This window comes from Kwoniella shivajii, chromosome 6, assembly GCF_035658355.1.
Source record: "Kwoniella shivajii chromosome 6, complete sequence".
Taxonomy (NCBI): domain Eukaryota; kingdom Fungi; phylum Basidiomycota; class Tremellomycetes; order Tremellales; family Cryptococcaceae; genus Kwoniella; species Kwoniella shivajii.
In genome coordinates this window covers 1,111,827-1,126,740 of record NC_085913.1, presented here as the reverse complement: position 1 = coordinate 1,126,740, position 14,914 = coordinate 1,111,827, and the positions used below count along the sequence as shown (strand labels likewise).

Sequence of the window (14,914 nt, the reverse complement as noted above, 5' to 3'; positions counted from 1 at the left end):
GGATCGCGATGAACGAATTATCATCAATAGATGAGATTTGATGTGATCGATTTGTTAATTATCGTTGGATTACTTGCTTTGGTTGTAAAACACAATCAAGCCGATTGGAGGAGAGCCACTGACCACCATGCACCATAGGAACATCGGAGTTTTGTCAATGTGGCACTTTTGAACACGCTGAAAGCACGTGTAGGAATCATTCCATCCCAACATCAAGTGGAGGTGGTCCAGCACCATAAGAAATGCGTCATGCAAATGCAGTTACAATCATTACCTATGTAGCACTAAGCTCTGATATCGAGACGAGTCTCAGATGTAGATATCGCTGTGCCCATTACATCTACTTCCAATTACTCCGCACCATCATCCCATTGTACGTCCACACCTTCAATCTCCTCAACGTTCAATATCTCTTCTACATTACCCTTGGGTCCATCGATCTCATCATCTATTCCTTGATATTCACTTATGATCCCGTTCTGTTCTCCTATCAAAGCTCTATGAGATGGTTTGGGAGGGAAATCCGCCAAACTTTCATCATCTTCCAATTCGACTTGATCAGGTTCAGTCCAGTCCGATGGTGCGTGTTCTAAATCAGATAAATAGAAATCCATATCTACGTCTTCGTCCGCAGCGATTCTCTGCAACGATCCGTGTTCAGCTGTAGTATAAAGATACCGTGAAGACAGAATCAACTCACGGCATATTCTAGGAAGAGCCTCATCATATAAGCTTGAAGATCCTCCATCCTAAACATACGTTGAACGAAACATTGCTACATCGTTGACAGTCAGCTTTTGCCATAATTAACGGTACTCTTCACCTGTACTTACACCATTCCTAGCAAGAGCAGCTGCAGTCTCATCAAATCCAAGCTCAGGATGCTTAGGTGTACCTCGGAAGCTACACTGTATCAGCTTTTATTGACATAGGGGATTACCCAGCCGACTCACAAAGCCATGATATCTGTCAAATCTGAAAAGTCTAATTTCGCAGGAACGTACATGAACCATCTGCATAGAAATCGACATCGATCAGCTATATTCAACAAGAAAGTTCAATAATGATGACTTACGGTATAAGATGAGGTTGAAACCATTCTGTGAACATGGTCATCTTGATCACCATTGAATTGGTACTCATTAGTCTTCTAAATCGACCACTATGATTATCCGCTTTCGTCAGCTTTTCGTTTCTTCATGTCCATATCGAAAAACGAGCAAATCTCACCTCCATCCGTTTCCATCTATGTCCAAGAGGAACTTATGTTTATTCAGTTCCTCGGCTCCTTGATGACCTGCCCATTGAATTTCGTTTCTGCGAGCATTTATGCATCAGTAACTGTGATTCGATCTTTGTTTGTAAGAGAAAATAGTAGTGGGGACAGAGCGTAGTGCGTATTGCGCGCATTACGGAGAAAGAGCAGCACGCAAGAAGAAGCACAGATCCACGACTCACTTCATATCTTCACAAGTCCCATCCATCTCCGAACATTGTATAGGTTGACCCGAAAGTTTCATATCATAATAGAATTTTATGATCTCATCCGTGGCATATTCATCTTCTGCCGATGTTAGAGGTTCATTCAACCCCTTTTTAGGCGATTGGGCAGAAGCATGATATTGTCTCTCATCGCCCAGCTGTTCTTCCGGTCCTGATTCTGACAGCGTTTGACCGAGATCGGGAATCATGAAAGACACTGGGTCTGAAGAAGTGTTGGATGAGAAATGGTGTAATCGGATTCGATGTGCTTGTCGCCATGGAAGAGTACGGTTCATCATCGATATACCTGTCGGGCTTCCTCGCTATAGTGAGCAGTGTCTTAATCAGCTATCTAAGACTTTTTTTGAGTAACACAAAAGTTTGTGTAAGTTATAAAGGAATACCGGTAGGGCACCAGGCTCAGATCTATTGATATGTAAAGGAAAGTCGCTACTTACCCAAACAAGCTGTGAATTATCTTTCTCTTCCCAGATCGGGTCTTTGCCTGGTCCATCATGGAACTGATCTAGTGGAGTTACCAGTATATCCGAGCTATTCATTGACGCTTCTTGTCAGCTCAAAAGCGAGGACTACATGGATTCTAAAGAGATGATAAGGTCATCCCGAAAGGAGAATTCACTTTATAGATGTTTTGGCTAGACTGAATAACGGCAAAAGTTGAGTGTGAGGCTTAGGAAGGGAATCATGTCCGTGAGGCTCGAGAGTCAGTCCATGCAGGGGGATGAGGTATGGATCTGCACACAGACAGTTAATGAGACATCGATGAGAGGAGTCAGTGAGCGAAAAGAGAGATAGTAGTATTAGTTGGTCAGCTATAAACTATTACAACGATGACACGTGACGAATACGATATTACTCACTTTGACAAGGATCTCCAGCTTCAAGACTGTCATAAATGAATGACTTCCCTGATCAATCATAATACATCAGCTCTATTCCCTCAATCGTCAATCCGAAAAGTCCTTTTTCCGATTGCACTGGACAGGTTGATAGTAGGGACTGGCCCAGCCAAAGCGACTCACCTTCCGTGAAATCCTTATTTTTCCTAAAGTTAGTTCCTGGTGCACAACTCCTACTTAATTTGACTTCCGAATCATCCGTTTCATTTAGGTGAGTAGTATGTTCCCCTCTTAATCCTAAATCTATCAATGAACCTCTTCTAGCCCATGACAAGTATATTTGTGGTTGATCGAATATTGAAAAAGTGGCTTTCATATTTGGTAGATATTTGGAGAAAGCTTTGAGCAGGTTGGACGTTTCATGTGCTCGGGGAAGTGTTCCTCCCCATTTCAGTCCTCCTGGATCTTTTATCTGGATAAAGGGGTAAATGATTGCAGTAGGGGAAAACAAGAAGATCATCGAGGGAAAAAATATATGGAATGGTCAGCTCAGAACAAATGTCGTCTCATACATATCAGAACTATTGGAAAGCCAAAGACACGACTATAAAATTACTCACCTCAATCTCAATCTCGCCATCTTCGATGATCAAAGTAAAAGTCTTTTCCATATCTTCAACTAGTTGCATTCTCCTTTTCATTTCTTTCTTAGGTAAAGCGAAAAAAGGAGCTAAATCCAAATTGATTCTATCATATTCATCTGGTAGAACCAAATTGTGTCTAGTAGCGAATTCCCACCATTTATCAAAACCAATAGGTGGTTTCCTACCGTATCTTCTCGTATATTCTTTAACTGCTTCTTCTAACGTTCTACTTTGTCTTGATAATAATTCTTCCCATCGTTTCTCACCTAAACTTAATAATAATGGTATGGGGTGAGGTGCATCTTTGTCATTCGAGACTATCAGATGTCCAGTGGGTGAGAATGTGTGATGTATATGTTTATTTGGATGTATGTGTGATTGTGTTAAATTATGCAATGTCCCCTCATGTTGACCTTGAGCTGGACTTTGATGTTGACGAAGTTTATCTGGATATAATGATCTCAATCTTTTCAAGTCACGATGATAAGCTTCTACAGGTGAGACGAATCTACATAAACCATCATCATATTCAATTTCATCTTGATCTTGTATTCCATTTCTATTTCTAAGTGCGATCCAAGAAAACTTGCTATTCCTCAATCCACCCACCAAGCCTTTATGCCCAACATTTGCGATTGTCCTTATGGTCAAACCTATCAGAGCTAGGAAAACGAGATAAACCAAAGTTCTTTTAGGTGAACGGAAATATCTCGGTATATATCTTCGTTTTGATGGAGGTGATTGCTGTTGCTGTTGACCCAAGTGGAATATGGGTGAGTCAGAATTCAAGAAGCCTTCATGTCTTCTGGGTATACCACCTGTTGGAGATTCTGGATAATCCCTGTTAGGTGTTTGGTTGGTATTTACTCGATAGGCAGGGACGGCAGGTAGACTTAATGGTGTTCTAGGTGGTGTGGATGTAGCTCGATATGGAATTCTAGGCGAAGGTTGTGAACGATCCATTTTGCTTCGACCTCTTTGGAAATTACCATGGATGAACCGGCTTTTCTTTCCCAATGAAGAGATGAGAGGAGGATGTAGTGATGCCGATTTACTCACAATCCAACGAGTCGAAGGTATAAAGCGTGTTGATCATATGAGAGAGAAGCTCAATAATATTCCCGTAATTTGTTTACGTTTGGACTGCGCTAACTTTAATATCCGGTGAACACCCGATCCTTTTAAAAAATGGTGAATAACCCCTTTCCAAATTTACTGAACTTTATATTAGTCATTCTTGAGAGAGATGATATGTGCAGCATGATGCCAGGTGAGGATCCTACCAGTAAATCACTGATTACAATCGGTACGAACAATCCTCTGATACCCCGGCTGAAGGTGATGCAGACGAAATCACATAGCGACGACGTTGCTGATCCGCTGTCGTCCTTACAGGGACAAGAAGATCAGGCTTGTTTCGTGCCTTCCCTTTCCCTTCCTGCATGTTTCCCCACGTATGCCGACATGCAGTGCATGTCCCAACTGAAGAGCCTCTCAAATTTGCAGAAGATTCCCGACATACAGCAGCGCAGAATGCAGTGACAATATGCATCAAAAAAAGCCTCAATTAGATAAACATGCATTATATGTATATCACTGTCCATCTAATCAAGAGGTTCTGCAAATGCTCCTACAGGTTGCTTCCGGCTAGGTTCAACATGCGCATAAGCATGTGAATCATTGATATTGAAATCATCTAATCTTAATGGACGCAGTTTGAATCCCTATAACATGACACGGAATTTGTAAGTATATGGTCCGTCTCAGGTAGAAGGGAAAAAGTAGAAAGAGTCGACGTACTTCTTTTCTAGCTTGTTCTAATCCTTCCTTACCAGCTTTGCCCTTATCTCTCATGACTTCTCGTACTGGGACCATGGCTGCATTTCTACATGTCTCTCTCAAGTCTGAACCTGATAATCCATCTGTCTTACGAGCCAATTGAGAGATGAATGGTGATTCCAGTATGGTGTGAGCCAGCATCTATGACGTCAAAATGTTTAATTAGCTTTCAGGTCTATAATACGGTGATGGGGATGACAAGGAGTCACACTTACCAAAGTCAGTATCTTTACTCGTTGCTCGTAATTTGGTAATCTGATGGGGAACCGTTTGGGCATTCGTCTCAGAATTGCTGGATCGATACTGATGGGCAAGAATGCGATTAGCAGCTGATTTTTGTGTATCTGCTTTTCGCAAAGTCGTCTGCTCACTCGTTTGGTCTATTTGTAGCTCCAAGAACCAGTATTCTCGTTTCTTCGCCTGATGTCAAGCCGTCCCATAGTCTACGATATTCTTATCAGCCTTGATGCTAGATTTGCAATGGACAGCACTCACGTCATGAATTCGGCTTTCATCATGGCTGTCACCTCGTGATCTCCTGATGACCTCTCCCTGAACAGTGAATCAATCTCATCGATGAAGATCTATGTTCCCGCAAGCTATATCAGTCCTGATTTCTTGCCTTGTCGAATAGAGGATAATGGAATACTCACAATACTAGGTTGTACTTTCTTAGCTAATGAGAACAAGCCTGCTACGAGCTTATTTGATTCACCGAACCATTTATTCGTCCTATCTCATCCAAATGACTCTTATTAATCATGATCTGCACAGAATATGGTAAAGCACAGTGAAGGAAGCTGTATCAGTAAAACAAATCACTTACAAACTTGATAAAGGTAAATTGATAAAGGTAGCACCGCTTTCTTTCGCTAAAGCTTTAGCTAGCATTGTTTTTCCACACCCTGGATGTCCATATAACAAAACACCTTTTGGAGCAGATAACAATCCACCCCCACTAGCAAACAATTCCGGGAAAGTCAGAGGATAAATAACGGTTTCTCTTAAATTCGATATGATATCATCTAATCCACCTATTGAGTCGAATGTGACATCTATTTTTGAAGGTGGTACTATTTCTCCAGCTATTGTGGATTCATATTCATCTAATTCCAATTCGGCGAGTTGTTTCTCACTTAAACCTGTTTCAGATAATAAGGCTTTGCCTTTCGCTTTTGCCTTCTTACTTGACGATGAAGATCCAGGTGATCCATCTATCGATGATAATACATATCGAAGTGCGTAATACAATGCTACCTGTAATCGTTGGATTGTCAGCTACACATTATATGAGGGATACTAGTCGTGCCGAATGGCTCACTTGAGATGCAGCGAAAAACGCAACTAGGAATGTCAAGTATATCAGACGTTATTCTAAATAACAACACAAATTTTGAAACGACTCACCATCCATTACCACTCTTCCCACATCTCTTCGAGACATCTTGTACGATCAACCTGATGAGATCTGGCCTGTTCCGAAGTGATATCCTGATAGATAAGAATAGTAGTGTTCAGATGCAATGTTGATAAATACAAAATCATCAATATCGTTTTCTGACATTGTCTCTGCATCTCTTTTCGGCATGCATCGAACATCTTTCAGCCGGAAATTAAAAAGTCAGTGGCAACAATAGGCACACCTCATATTCAAGTGCCAGGATCTAGCGCGCCTATCAAATGATGTGTTTGTTTTGTTTTGTTTTGTTTCTTGTTGATCGCGCCTGCTTTCCTGAATGTTTGTCATATAATGGATGCTGGTGAAAAGAAAACATCGCCCTTTATACAACCAAGAGCAGCATCTGAACAGCTGTAACCATATATCACAAGGGCGTATCGTTCAGTCGCCATGTCGTCACAGCCTCTCAGCAGTATGATGGGGGGATTGACACTCGGGAATAACGGTGGACCACCATCGCCTTCACCCATTGGTCGATCGACAAACCCAAACAATCATTCATCTTCTCAAAATCGTCTACCACCCGTATTGAAGAAGTACATGAATCCAGGACTTGTTCGACCTCCTAATACTGGCTTGACGTCTTCTGCTTCAGCATACGGAGAATCCAATAGAGCTCCATTATTGAAATTAGCAGGTGTAAACGTCCCCATACAACATAACAACAAATCAACAACTAATTCACCTGCTGGGAAATTGAAACAACACACAGCACATGGACTACATGGACCTGCACATTCAACTTCTTCGAGAGCATTATCGAGCTCTATCAATCCAAATGTACCTAAACACCCAACTTCTATCACTACCACCTCCATAACCACTACTACTACGACCAGTTCTTCTTCGAGGGCAATGGAATTGGGTAGATACGATGGTGGATTAGAAGCTGATTTAGAAGGTAAAGAAATTGTCACTGGTGAATCTGCAAAGATACTGGAGATGGACAGTGGAAGGTAAGTAACTCTATAAACTCACTCCGAAAAACGGTCGTTGACACATAGAACCAATACTATTGTAGTGCCGGTATACCACTCTCACTGCCTGCATTCCAGATCGGTCGACCATTAGGTAAAGGTAAATTCGGAAGGGTGTACTTGGCAAGAACAAAAGCTCCACCACATTTCATAGTAGCTTTAAAGTGTTTACATAAAGCTGAAATCGTACAAGGGAAAGTTGAGAAACAAGTTAGGAGAGAAATTGAAATTCAACAAAATCTAAGGTGAGCAAATACTTTCCTGATGGACAATGTCCGAGCGAATTGATCTGACTTGAAATATGTGTAAATCCCTCAGACATCCCAATATATTGAGATTGTATGGTTATTTCCACGATTCAAAGCGAATCTTCCTAGTTTTGGAATTCGCAATGAAGGGTGAACTTTATAAACAATTATCCAAACTAGGTAAATTCGATGAAAAAAGAAGTAGTAGAGTGAGTTTTCTCGTTTCGTCGTTTCCTTCTCGTACAGCCAAAAATGAAAAACCGTATGCTAAATCTTCCATAGTATATCGCTCAAATGGCGGACGCTTTGTCATATCTTCACAAGAAACACGTGATGCATAGGGATATCAAACCTGAGAATCTGCTTATAGGACTAAAAGGTGAATTGAAGATAGCAGATTTCGGTTGGAGTGTGGTAAGTCCAAAGCAGTCCTCTTCACCTCTACAAATAACATAGTGTACACTTGATGCTCAACGTGAACATCATTGTGTAGCACGCACCTTCAAATAGAAGAAACACACTTTGTGGTACTCTCGACTATTTGCCTCCTGAGATGATTGAAGGCAAAGAACATACTGCTCAAGTAGATCTATGGGCTTTAGGTGTTTTATGTTACGAGTTTATAGCTGGTGGACCTCCTTTTGAAGTAAGTCATCATGATTATACCGTTCCATACGAGGACAAAATGGCTGATATGACAACTGAATAGGATTTATCTGGTCATGCTGCTACTTATAGAAGAATTAGGAATGTCGATTTACATATTCCAGATAGCGTTTCTCCTGAAGCAGCTGATTTGATCAAGAGAGTGAGTACCCTGCCATCTGCATCTTCACATATCGGCCTCTGCGCTCTGTACGGGTGAAGGACGTAAGCTAGTGACGAAAACTCATACTTGGGATCCTTTCCAGCTGCTACGATATATTCCTGAAGATCGGATAGCTCTCTCCGAAGTATTGGTTCATCCATGGATTTTGAAATACCAAAAGAAAAGATCTGCGGGTGGCGTGAGAGAATCATGAGTCGACAACTTACCCGGAGAGTCGCCGTGACCATCGTGCTTGATATTGTAGAATAGAAAGGAGTGTAGGCAGTAACGTATCAGAGGATACAAACGCCAAAACTTTATCTTTATACATTTTACATATACTTGTATACAATTCTGTATAGAATACACTTTTCCTGTCCTTTCTGCGAACGCATGGATCTTGATATTACAGTAGAGGTGAAGCAAACCGATGGATGTGTGGGTTGATGTAAAAGGACTGTTCACAAGTGTGGTATGGGTACATGAATAACAGGTGTGGTTTCCTACAAAAAGTGCCACATCACACCCACCTCCACTTGTCATTTTGATTCCGTCCTTGTAAAGTTCATTCGTTCCTTTCTTTCACTGTTGTCGAAATATTGCGATTGTGAATGCTACTGTGGTTTATTCTACAGTATAAATCATCGCTATCTCATCCATAAAACCTTTCTCATCTGACTTTACAGGATATTTCAGCAGAATCTAATACAATGTCTTTCTTATTTGGTGGTGGTAGTGCGTATCAATCACTCGTTATCGTTTTTCTTTCTTCCGAAGTCGATGGGCTAATTTGGAATAATCGATAGACCGTTCAGTGGAAGGATCAGTAGATCCTGCCAAGATTGAAATGGCCGTTGCCGAGCTCGGTAAGCTACTTCTAGTATAACATTCTACTTGTGATGATAGCTAACTTTGGAACATGGACAGATATGATCACCGATGTATTGTACGTTACTATTTTTTCTTATTCATCGCATTTTGGCAAGCGAAATATGTATTCGAGAATCGATTGAGCTAATTGTCGTTTTGGTAATACAGCAATCGACTTGTCAACTCATGTCACACTAAATGTATCGCATCAACACCCAACAACCACCGATATGTAGAAGGAGATTTGTTGAAAGGAGAGAGTGTCTGTATTGATCGATGCACAGCTAAATTCTTCGAGGTGAGTTATGGATTTCTTCACACTTTGTGAATCGCGACTATCAGAAGAGGCGAGAGCTTAAGCATGTGAGACGGTGAAGTGGCGAATAATGTCGTCGTGGGAATGGGACAGACAAAGCTTGGCATGGATGGCGCTGATTTACTTCGTCAACGATTCCTCAGGTAAACAAAAAGGTGGGCGAGAGAATGTCAGCAATGGGAAGTGCTGCTCAAGCCAGTGGTTCTTTCGGTCGATGATCTGGGATAAGGTTTTATAATGTATCATATGCAAGATATACAACTCCTCTTATAGTACAATACAGCATATCGAACGATATTATATGCGAATCGAATGTTGGGCCAGGATGTGAAATTGGGGACTGCAATGAACCTCAGACACAAGCCAGTAAAAACATTGGTGTGGTGGAGTTCTATGCTGCCATCGCAACCCTTTCTTCCTTCCTTTCGGCTCGCTTTGCGATTGCTATACGGAGACAACAGCCAAAGTACGTTAGCGATTCCGATCGCGAGAAAGCGCCATATGAGGGCAATTGTTCTCACTCACATTCTGTAACTGGTTGAGCGGTAGTAGGCTCCTCCACAGGAACATCTGGTAGCGATATAGGCTGTGTTTCCGGTACAGATGGTATTGAAGGCTGTATGACTGATTGGTTAGCGGTACGATCATAATTACAGTCTTTGTTGCGGAAGAACATACAAGTGCTTCTCGTTGTAATTGTTCCAATTCCGCTTGAACGGCTTCTTCTTCTTCGGGAGACATACGTGACATCAACGCTTCGTCGATCTCCTAAAACACCATCGCAAGGTTCAGCAACGAGACAAGCCCATTCAATGACTCGATCGTGTGGAGATAGGTGGATGTTTAAAACTTACTCGTTGATATTCTACACCTTCTCTAGTTTGATCCATCAATTTTTCCACTTTCTCTAATGATATCTCGGCATGTAATTGTTTCAGTACATCTGCGCCCATTTCAAGACCATGCATTACAGTATTTTGGATCTGAGTGAATTCAATAGTGCTGACCTACTCACGAACATATCACCGATGAGCATCTCTTAATGTATAATGATCAGAACTAAAGAGATACGTACGAGTTCTTGCAGAGTCATCAATTGAGCATCCGTCTTTGATAATAGCTGCTCTTGATACTTTCTTTGTCTAAGAGCAGTCAGTGCTCGTGTCTACGAGCAAAAGGAAAAGGCAAAGGATTAGACAGTCGCAAAGTAAATCTCTAATAAAATGTCAGGATATACCTTATTACCAGCTTTTAGAGCTTCTTTAGCTATTTCCTGCTCCCGATTCAAGACAACTTGCAGCTGATCATACAGTCAGCTGATGAAGAGCGCATACATAATCAACTGCTCACCCTCTTCTGATATTGTTTCATCTTATCTCTCTGTAATTTAAGACTGGGCATCAATCAGCTACATCCTTGTCGAGACCAGTGCAATGAGTGGATATTCACTCCAAAATAGCCCGGTCCTGAGCTGTTATTTTAGGTCCAGGTTGAGCCATCCCCATCTTCACCATCGCTGCTTGAAAGTAACCCATCTTGCCTATAAAGATGCTTGCTGTCGATTGTAAGATGACTTGATGCAGAAGAAGAGTCAACTTGATATTTGTTGTTGTTGTTGCTCTTACCCGGTCATCACCGCCAAGACACAAGACCGAAGCAGAGTTGCACCAATTCCACAGCAGCAAATGCGGAGTAAATCAATCAATCGCGTATTGACTTGAGATTCCTATGTCGTCTACAAGTGATCTATAACAAGTACTGAAGGTACGTCGAGGGGCTTCTGCGAAATGTTCGGGTCGTCACTGCAAGATAGGCTCAACGCAGCTGTCAAAACTCTTGAAGCGACGGGATCATCACTTCAAGCCAAAGCATTGAGTGTCAATGCCAACCCAAACGCTACCATCAATCCCTCCGTTCAAACATCTTCGTTGAACAGAGAAGGTCCTCCAAGTCGTTCCGGTTCTCCAGCCAAATCTAAATCACCCATAACACCTTCTTCCCCTTCGATCAACACGAATATAAAGACTAGTAACGAAAAGAAAGTAGATAACGTGTCACCTACGAAATCAGTAACATCCCCATCAACGTTACCGCCAACTTCGATATCACCTGCTAACTATGTTAATTCGACTGCCCATTTGGCTGAGAATGCTTTATCTGGCCTAAGGAAAAGTTTTCATTTCGGACGTGGATCGCAAGATATTCCCAAAAATAATGCAACTTCAACTTCAACAACATCTTCACCAACTATTGGTTCCTCATCACCTCAAAAAGAATTGAAAAATATAATAAATCCAACGTCTACCCAATCGTCAATTACAGGACCATCATCAAGACCTTCTTCACCTAACCCTAGACTATTGGCCAACCCTAGTGCTAACTTCACTCTGGGCTCAGATCCACCTTCGCGCTCTATAACTCCCACACCATCAAGTTTTACCTCGTCCGGTAGAAGAGGTTCGAAACTTGCTCTTGAACCCTCGACCCCACTTCCACCCCCCGATCCATCAAATCCAGCTACGTACCCTCTTCCTCCTTCACCCGCACTCTCAGCAGCGGAGAATCTGACTACCCCTTCGACAGGATTCGCAGATCCCCTAGGTGCATCTCCCTTATTGGAACCAAGTACAGATGGCGACGTACCCAAATTAGGTTTACAGGGGCCAACACCTGGTGCAGAGGAGCAAGAGGAGATAGTAGGGCTAGGCACGAATGGTCTGGAGATAGATACCAGCTCGAAAGGTCTTGAAGAAAATGTGAAAGATGCTGGCTCAAAGGAACTCACAGAGAGCTTGGAAGGGCAAGATAAGGAAACGGGAAATACTGTGATAGAGCTATCAGGAGAAGATATCAAGAAACTAGCAGATTCAGAACGACGTTACGAGGGTGAGTTTCCTTTTTGGTCATGACGAATGCCGTATATGCGCGATACTGATCTGTTTGGATCGCGAATAGACCTGTCACAACGATTTACGAAATTGCTCACTCAGACCCATAAAGCAAATCAAGTATTAAGAGATCTTACTCCATTGGAAGGTGGAATAGGGGATCATGAAGCGATGGAAGGATGGATTAGAATGAAAAATGGTAAGGTGGATATGATTACCGCTGAGATGAAACGACTTCAAGATAGAATCACACGTGAGTTAGCACATTGACTGCATGCACTCATCAACATTTAGGGTCATTTCCAACGCTTATGAATACTGATATCCATTTGATGAACTAGTACAAGATTCTCGTATGGAGGAACTACGAGATACACATAGACTTGAAGGATCTTCACAAACTGAATTAATAGCTAAACTTCGAACTGAACTTACAGAAGCTCAAGAAAAAGCAAAATCAGTTTCCACCGATAATACCATTATCAATCAATTGAAAGCGGATTTATCGAAAGCTCAAACCCAAGCCAAGGAAGAAGAAGAGAAACGAACTAAAGCTATATCCTTATTAAAGACTGTAAGGCTGAAATTGGTCAAAGTGGAAAAAGAAAAAGAGGAAATTGAGAGAGATCGAGCTGAAGAAAGAGCCGAAAGAAGTAGAGCTTCAGATGAAGTTGAGAAAGTCAAAGGGGAAAAAGAAAGAGAGGTAACTCAATTACGCAAAAATTTCGAAAGAGAAATAGCTGGTGTCAGAGAAAGAGCTGAGAAAGAATTAGCTAGTAAGAAAGCTGCCTGGGAACTGGAAATGATAACTACAAAGGTAAGCTGTAGTTCCCCATGACATCCCTGCGTCGCTCTATGGTCAAAGCAAGAAGCTCACAACACACCACTCTGCGCGTTAGGCTGCCCATGCCAAAGACGCCTCAGCGAAAAACACCAAAGTGAACGGTCTGGAAGCTATAGTCAAGGAACTGAATTTGAACAAGCAAAAGACATTCGCAGACCTTCAAGCTAAACAAGCAGAAGCTGAAACTGCAAGAGCAGAAACCGAATCGTTGCAGACCCGAACCAAAGAATTGGAATTCCAATTACGTGAATCTAATGAACGATGTGCATTATTAGAAGATTCAGTTAGAGATTCAAGTAGAGCTGGTAGAAACGGATTAAACGTCCGTGGTGATACTTTTGGAAGTCCATCACCTTCACCAAGTAGAAGAAATTCTTATTCTATTGGAATCCCAAATGGATCAGGATCAGGATCAGGATCTGGATCTGGTACAGAAGAAGTTCAAAGGTTATTATCTGAATCAGAAGCTAGATCAGAAGCTAAACTATCCGATCTAAGATTCAAGATACGCTCACTTGAGACTGAACGGAACGAAATTGAAGAAGAATGGGCGACGAAATTACAGGAAAGAGTCAGAGAATTGGAAAAGCTAAGAAGACAAGTTCAAGAGAAAGAATTGGAATATGCTGAGAGCTTGAGAGGTTTACAGGAGAGAGAAAGGAAGATAGAGGATGGTGAAGAGAAGGTTAGAGGTCTGGAAAGAGAAGTTGTTCGGTTAAAGGGCAAGATCGAGGAAGGTAAAGGTGATGTCCAGGTTGCTGTCGAAGCAGAGGTGAGTCATCTGAACATATTCCAAGACGATCGGATCTCGCATCAAAATCAGTTTATACTGACTCGCCATGCTAAAATGCAGCGTGCGGCAAAAGAGGAATGTTCGACCTTACAGACACAAATACACAATTTACAATCACAATTAGATGAATCGAAATCGCATATAACACAATTGAAATCCACCAATAAAACGTTGAGAGAGGAAATGAGAAAAGTACAATCTTCCGTTCAGTTGATGGAAAGACAAAGAAATCCAGGTGTAGGATATTGGTCTTCCACTACTATACAACCTACTACCACGAATAGATCAAGTGTACCAAGTCCTGTTGGTACACCTGGACCTGGATCCGCTCCTTCGCCTGCACAGGGTTCGAACATGGGATTGGGATTGGGTAATGATAATGCAAGTGAAAGCCGAACAAGTTTAGAAAGTACAAGTACACGTACAGGTACAGGTAATGGTACTGGTATCACTACTGGCAATGGAAGTGGAACAGTTCCTGGAACGCCGACTTCGACTTCGACAAATGGTGATTTGAAGAAAAATGATGAAGAGGAAGTGAACTTAGAGGTGAGTTGATGTCGATTCTGATATAAGAGTTTTTGTGTGCTGATTGTCGAAATTGTTCCTTTCAACGTTTCAAATAGTATTTACGAAATGTCATCTTGCAATTTTTAGAACATAAAGAGATGAGACCTAATTTGATTAGGGTAATGTCTGTTATACTTCGATTTACACCTCAAGAATTAAGGAGACTAAATGCAAAACTGCAAACTTAGTTTGGATCTTTGAGGGACATCCGATAACATTGTGTCGGTGGAATAGAAGAGCGGAAGATCATGTAATATACATTGTTATCATATATCCATGCATTCAGCATCTCAGACTACGTTAGAACCGATCTGCC

The 14,914-nt window shown here is 41.7% G+C and overlaps 6 protein-coding genes across 6 annotated transcripts; 3 read left to right on the top strand and 3 right to left on the bottom strand.

Moving 5' to 3' along the window:
* Positions 1–350: 350 nt before the first annotated feature.
* Positions 351–3,949, bottom strand: IL334_004883 (uncharacterized protein; the record flags this gene model as incomplete). Its single annotated transcript, XM_062936598.1, has 12 exons — positions 351–641; positions 701–775; positions 834–903; positions 954–1,013; positions 1,076–1,162; positions 1,231–1,317; positions 1,459–1,805; positions 1,941–2,034; positions 2,123–2,237; positions 2,364–2,411; positions 2,526–2,814; positions 2,963–3,949. The coding sequence occupies 12 exons, from the start codon at positions 3,947–3,949 to the stop codon at positions 351–353; spliced, it is 2,550 nt and encodes an 849-aa protein (XP_062792649.1).
* A 641-nt stretch (positions 3,950–4,590) lies between these two features.
* On the bottom strand, positions 4,591–6,269 carry IL334_004882 (uncharacterized protein; the record flags this gene model as incomplete). Its single annotated transcript, XM_062936597.1, has 9 exons — positions 4,591–4,710; positions 4,787–4,966; positions 5,041–5,128; positions 5,197–5,268; positions 5,321–5,409; positions 5,479–5,557; positions 5,652–6,082; positions 6,147–6,169; positions 6,233–6,269. 9 exons carry the CDS (start codon positions 6,267–6,269, stop codon positions 4,591–4,593), a joined length of 1,119 nt encoding a protein of 372 aa, XP_062792648.1.
* Positions 6,270–6,674: 405 nt separating this feature from the next.
* IL334_004881 (uncharacterized protein) lies at positions 6,675–8,531 on the top strand (the record flags this gene model as incomplete). The annotated part of the gene is made up of 7 exons (XM_062936596.1): positions 6,675–7,240; positions 7,306–7,506; positions 7,580–7,718; positions 7,792–7,923; positions 8,003–8,155; positions 8,219–8,317; positions 8,421–8,531. 7 exons carry the CDS (start codon positions 6,675–6,677, stop codon positions 8,529–8,531), a joined length of 1,401 nt encoding a protein of 466 aa, XP_062792647.1.
* A 496-nt stretch (positions 8,532–9,027) lies between these two features.
* IL334_004880 (mitochondrial import inner membrane translocase subunit TIM10) lies at positions 9,028–9,721 on the top strand (the record flags this gene model as incomplete). Its single annotated transcript, XM_062936595.1, has 5 exons — positions 9,028–9,052; positions 9,124–9,183; positions 9,245–9,263; positions 9,356–9,485; positions 9,647–9,721. The coding sequence occupies 5 exons, from the start codon at positions 9,028–9,030 to the stop codon at positions 9,719–9,721; spliced, it is 309 nt and encodes a 102-aa protein (XP_062792646.1).
* A 173-nt stretch (positions 9,722–9,894) lies between these two features.
* IL334_004879 (uncharacterized protein) lies at positions 9,895–11,038 on the bottom strand (the record flags this gene model as incomplete). The annotated part of the gene is made up of 8 exons (XM_062936594.1): positions 9,895–9,947; positions 10,029–10,119; positions 10,182–10,271; positions 10,358–10,510; positions 10,579–10,668; positions 10,741–10,803; positions 10,854–10,896; positions 10,953–11,038. The coding sequence occupies 8 exons, from the start codon at positions 11,036–11,038 to the stop codon at positions 9,895–9,897; spliced, it is 669 nt and encodes a 222-aa protein (XP_062792645.1).
* Positions 11,039–11,290: 252 nt separating this feature from the next.
* Positions 11,291–14,786, top strand: IL334_004878 (uncharacterized protein; the record flags this gene model as incomplete). Its single annotated transcript, XM_062936593.1, has 6 exons — positions 11,291–12,389; positions 12,459–12,644; positions 12,733–13,208; positions 13,291–14,007; positions 14,089–14,577; positions 14,655–14,786. 6 exons carry the CDS (start codon positions 11,291–11,293, stop codon positions 14,784–14,786), a joined length of 3,099 nt encoding a protein of 1,032 aa, XP_062792644.1.
* Positions 14,787–14,914: the final 128 nt, after the last annotated feature.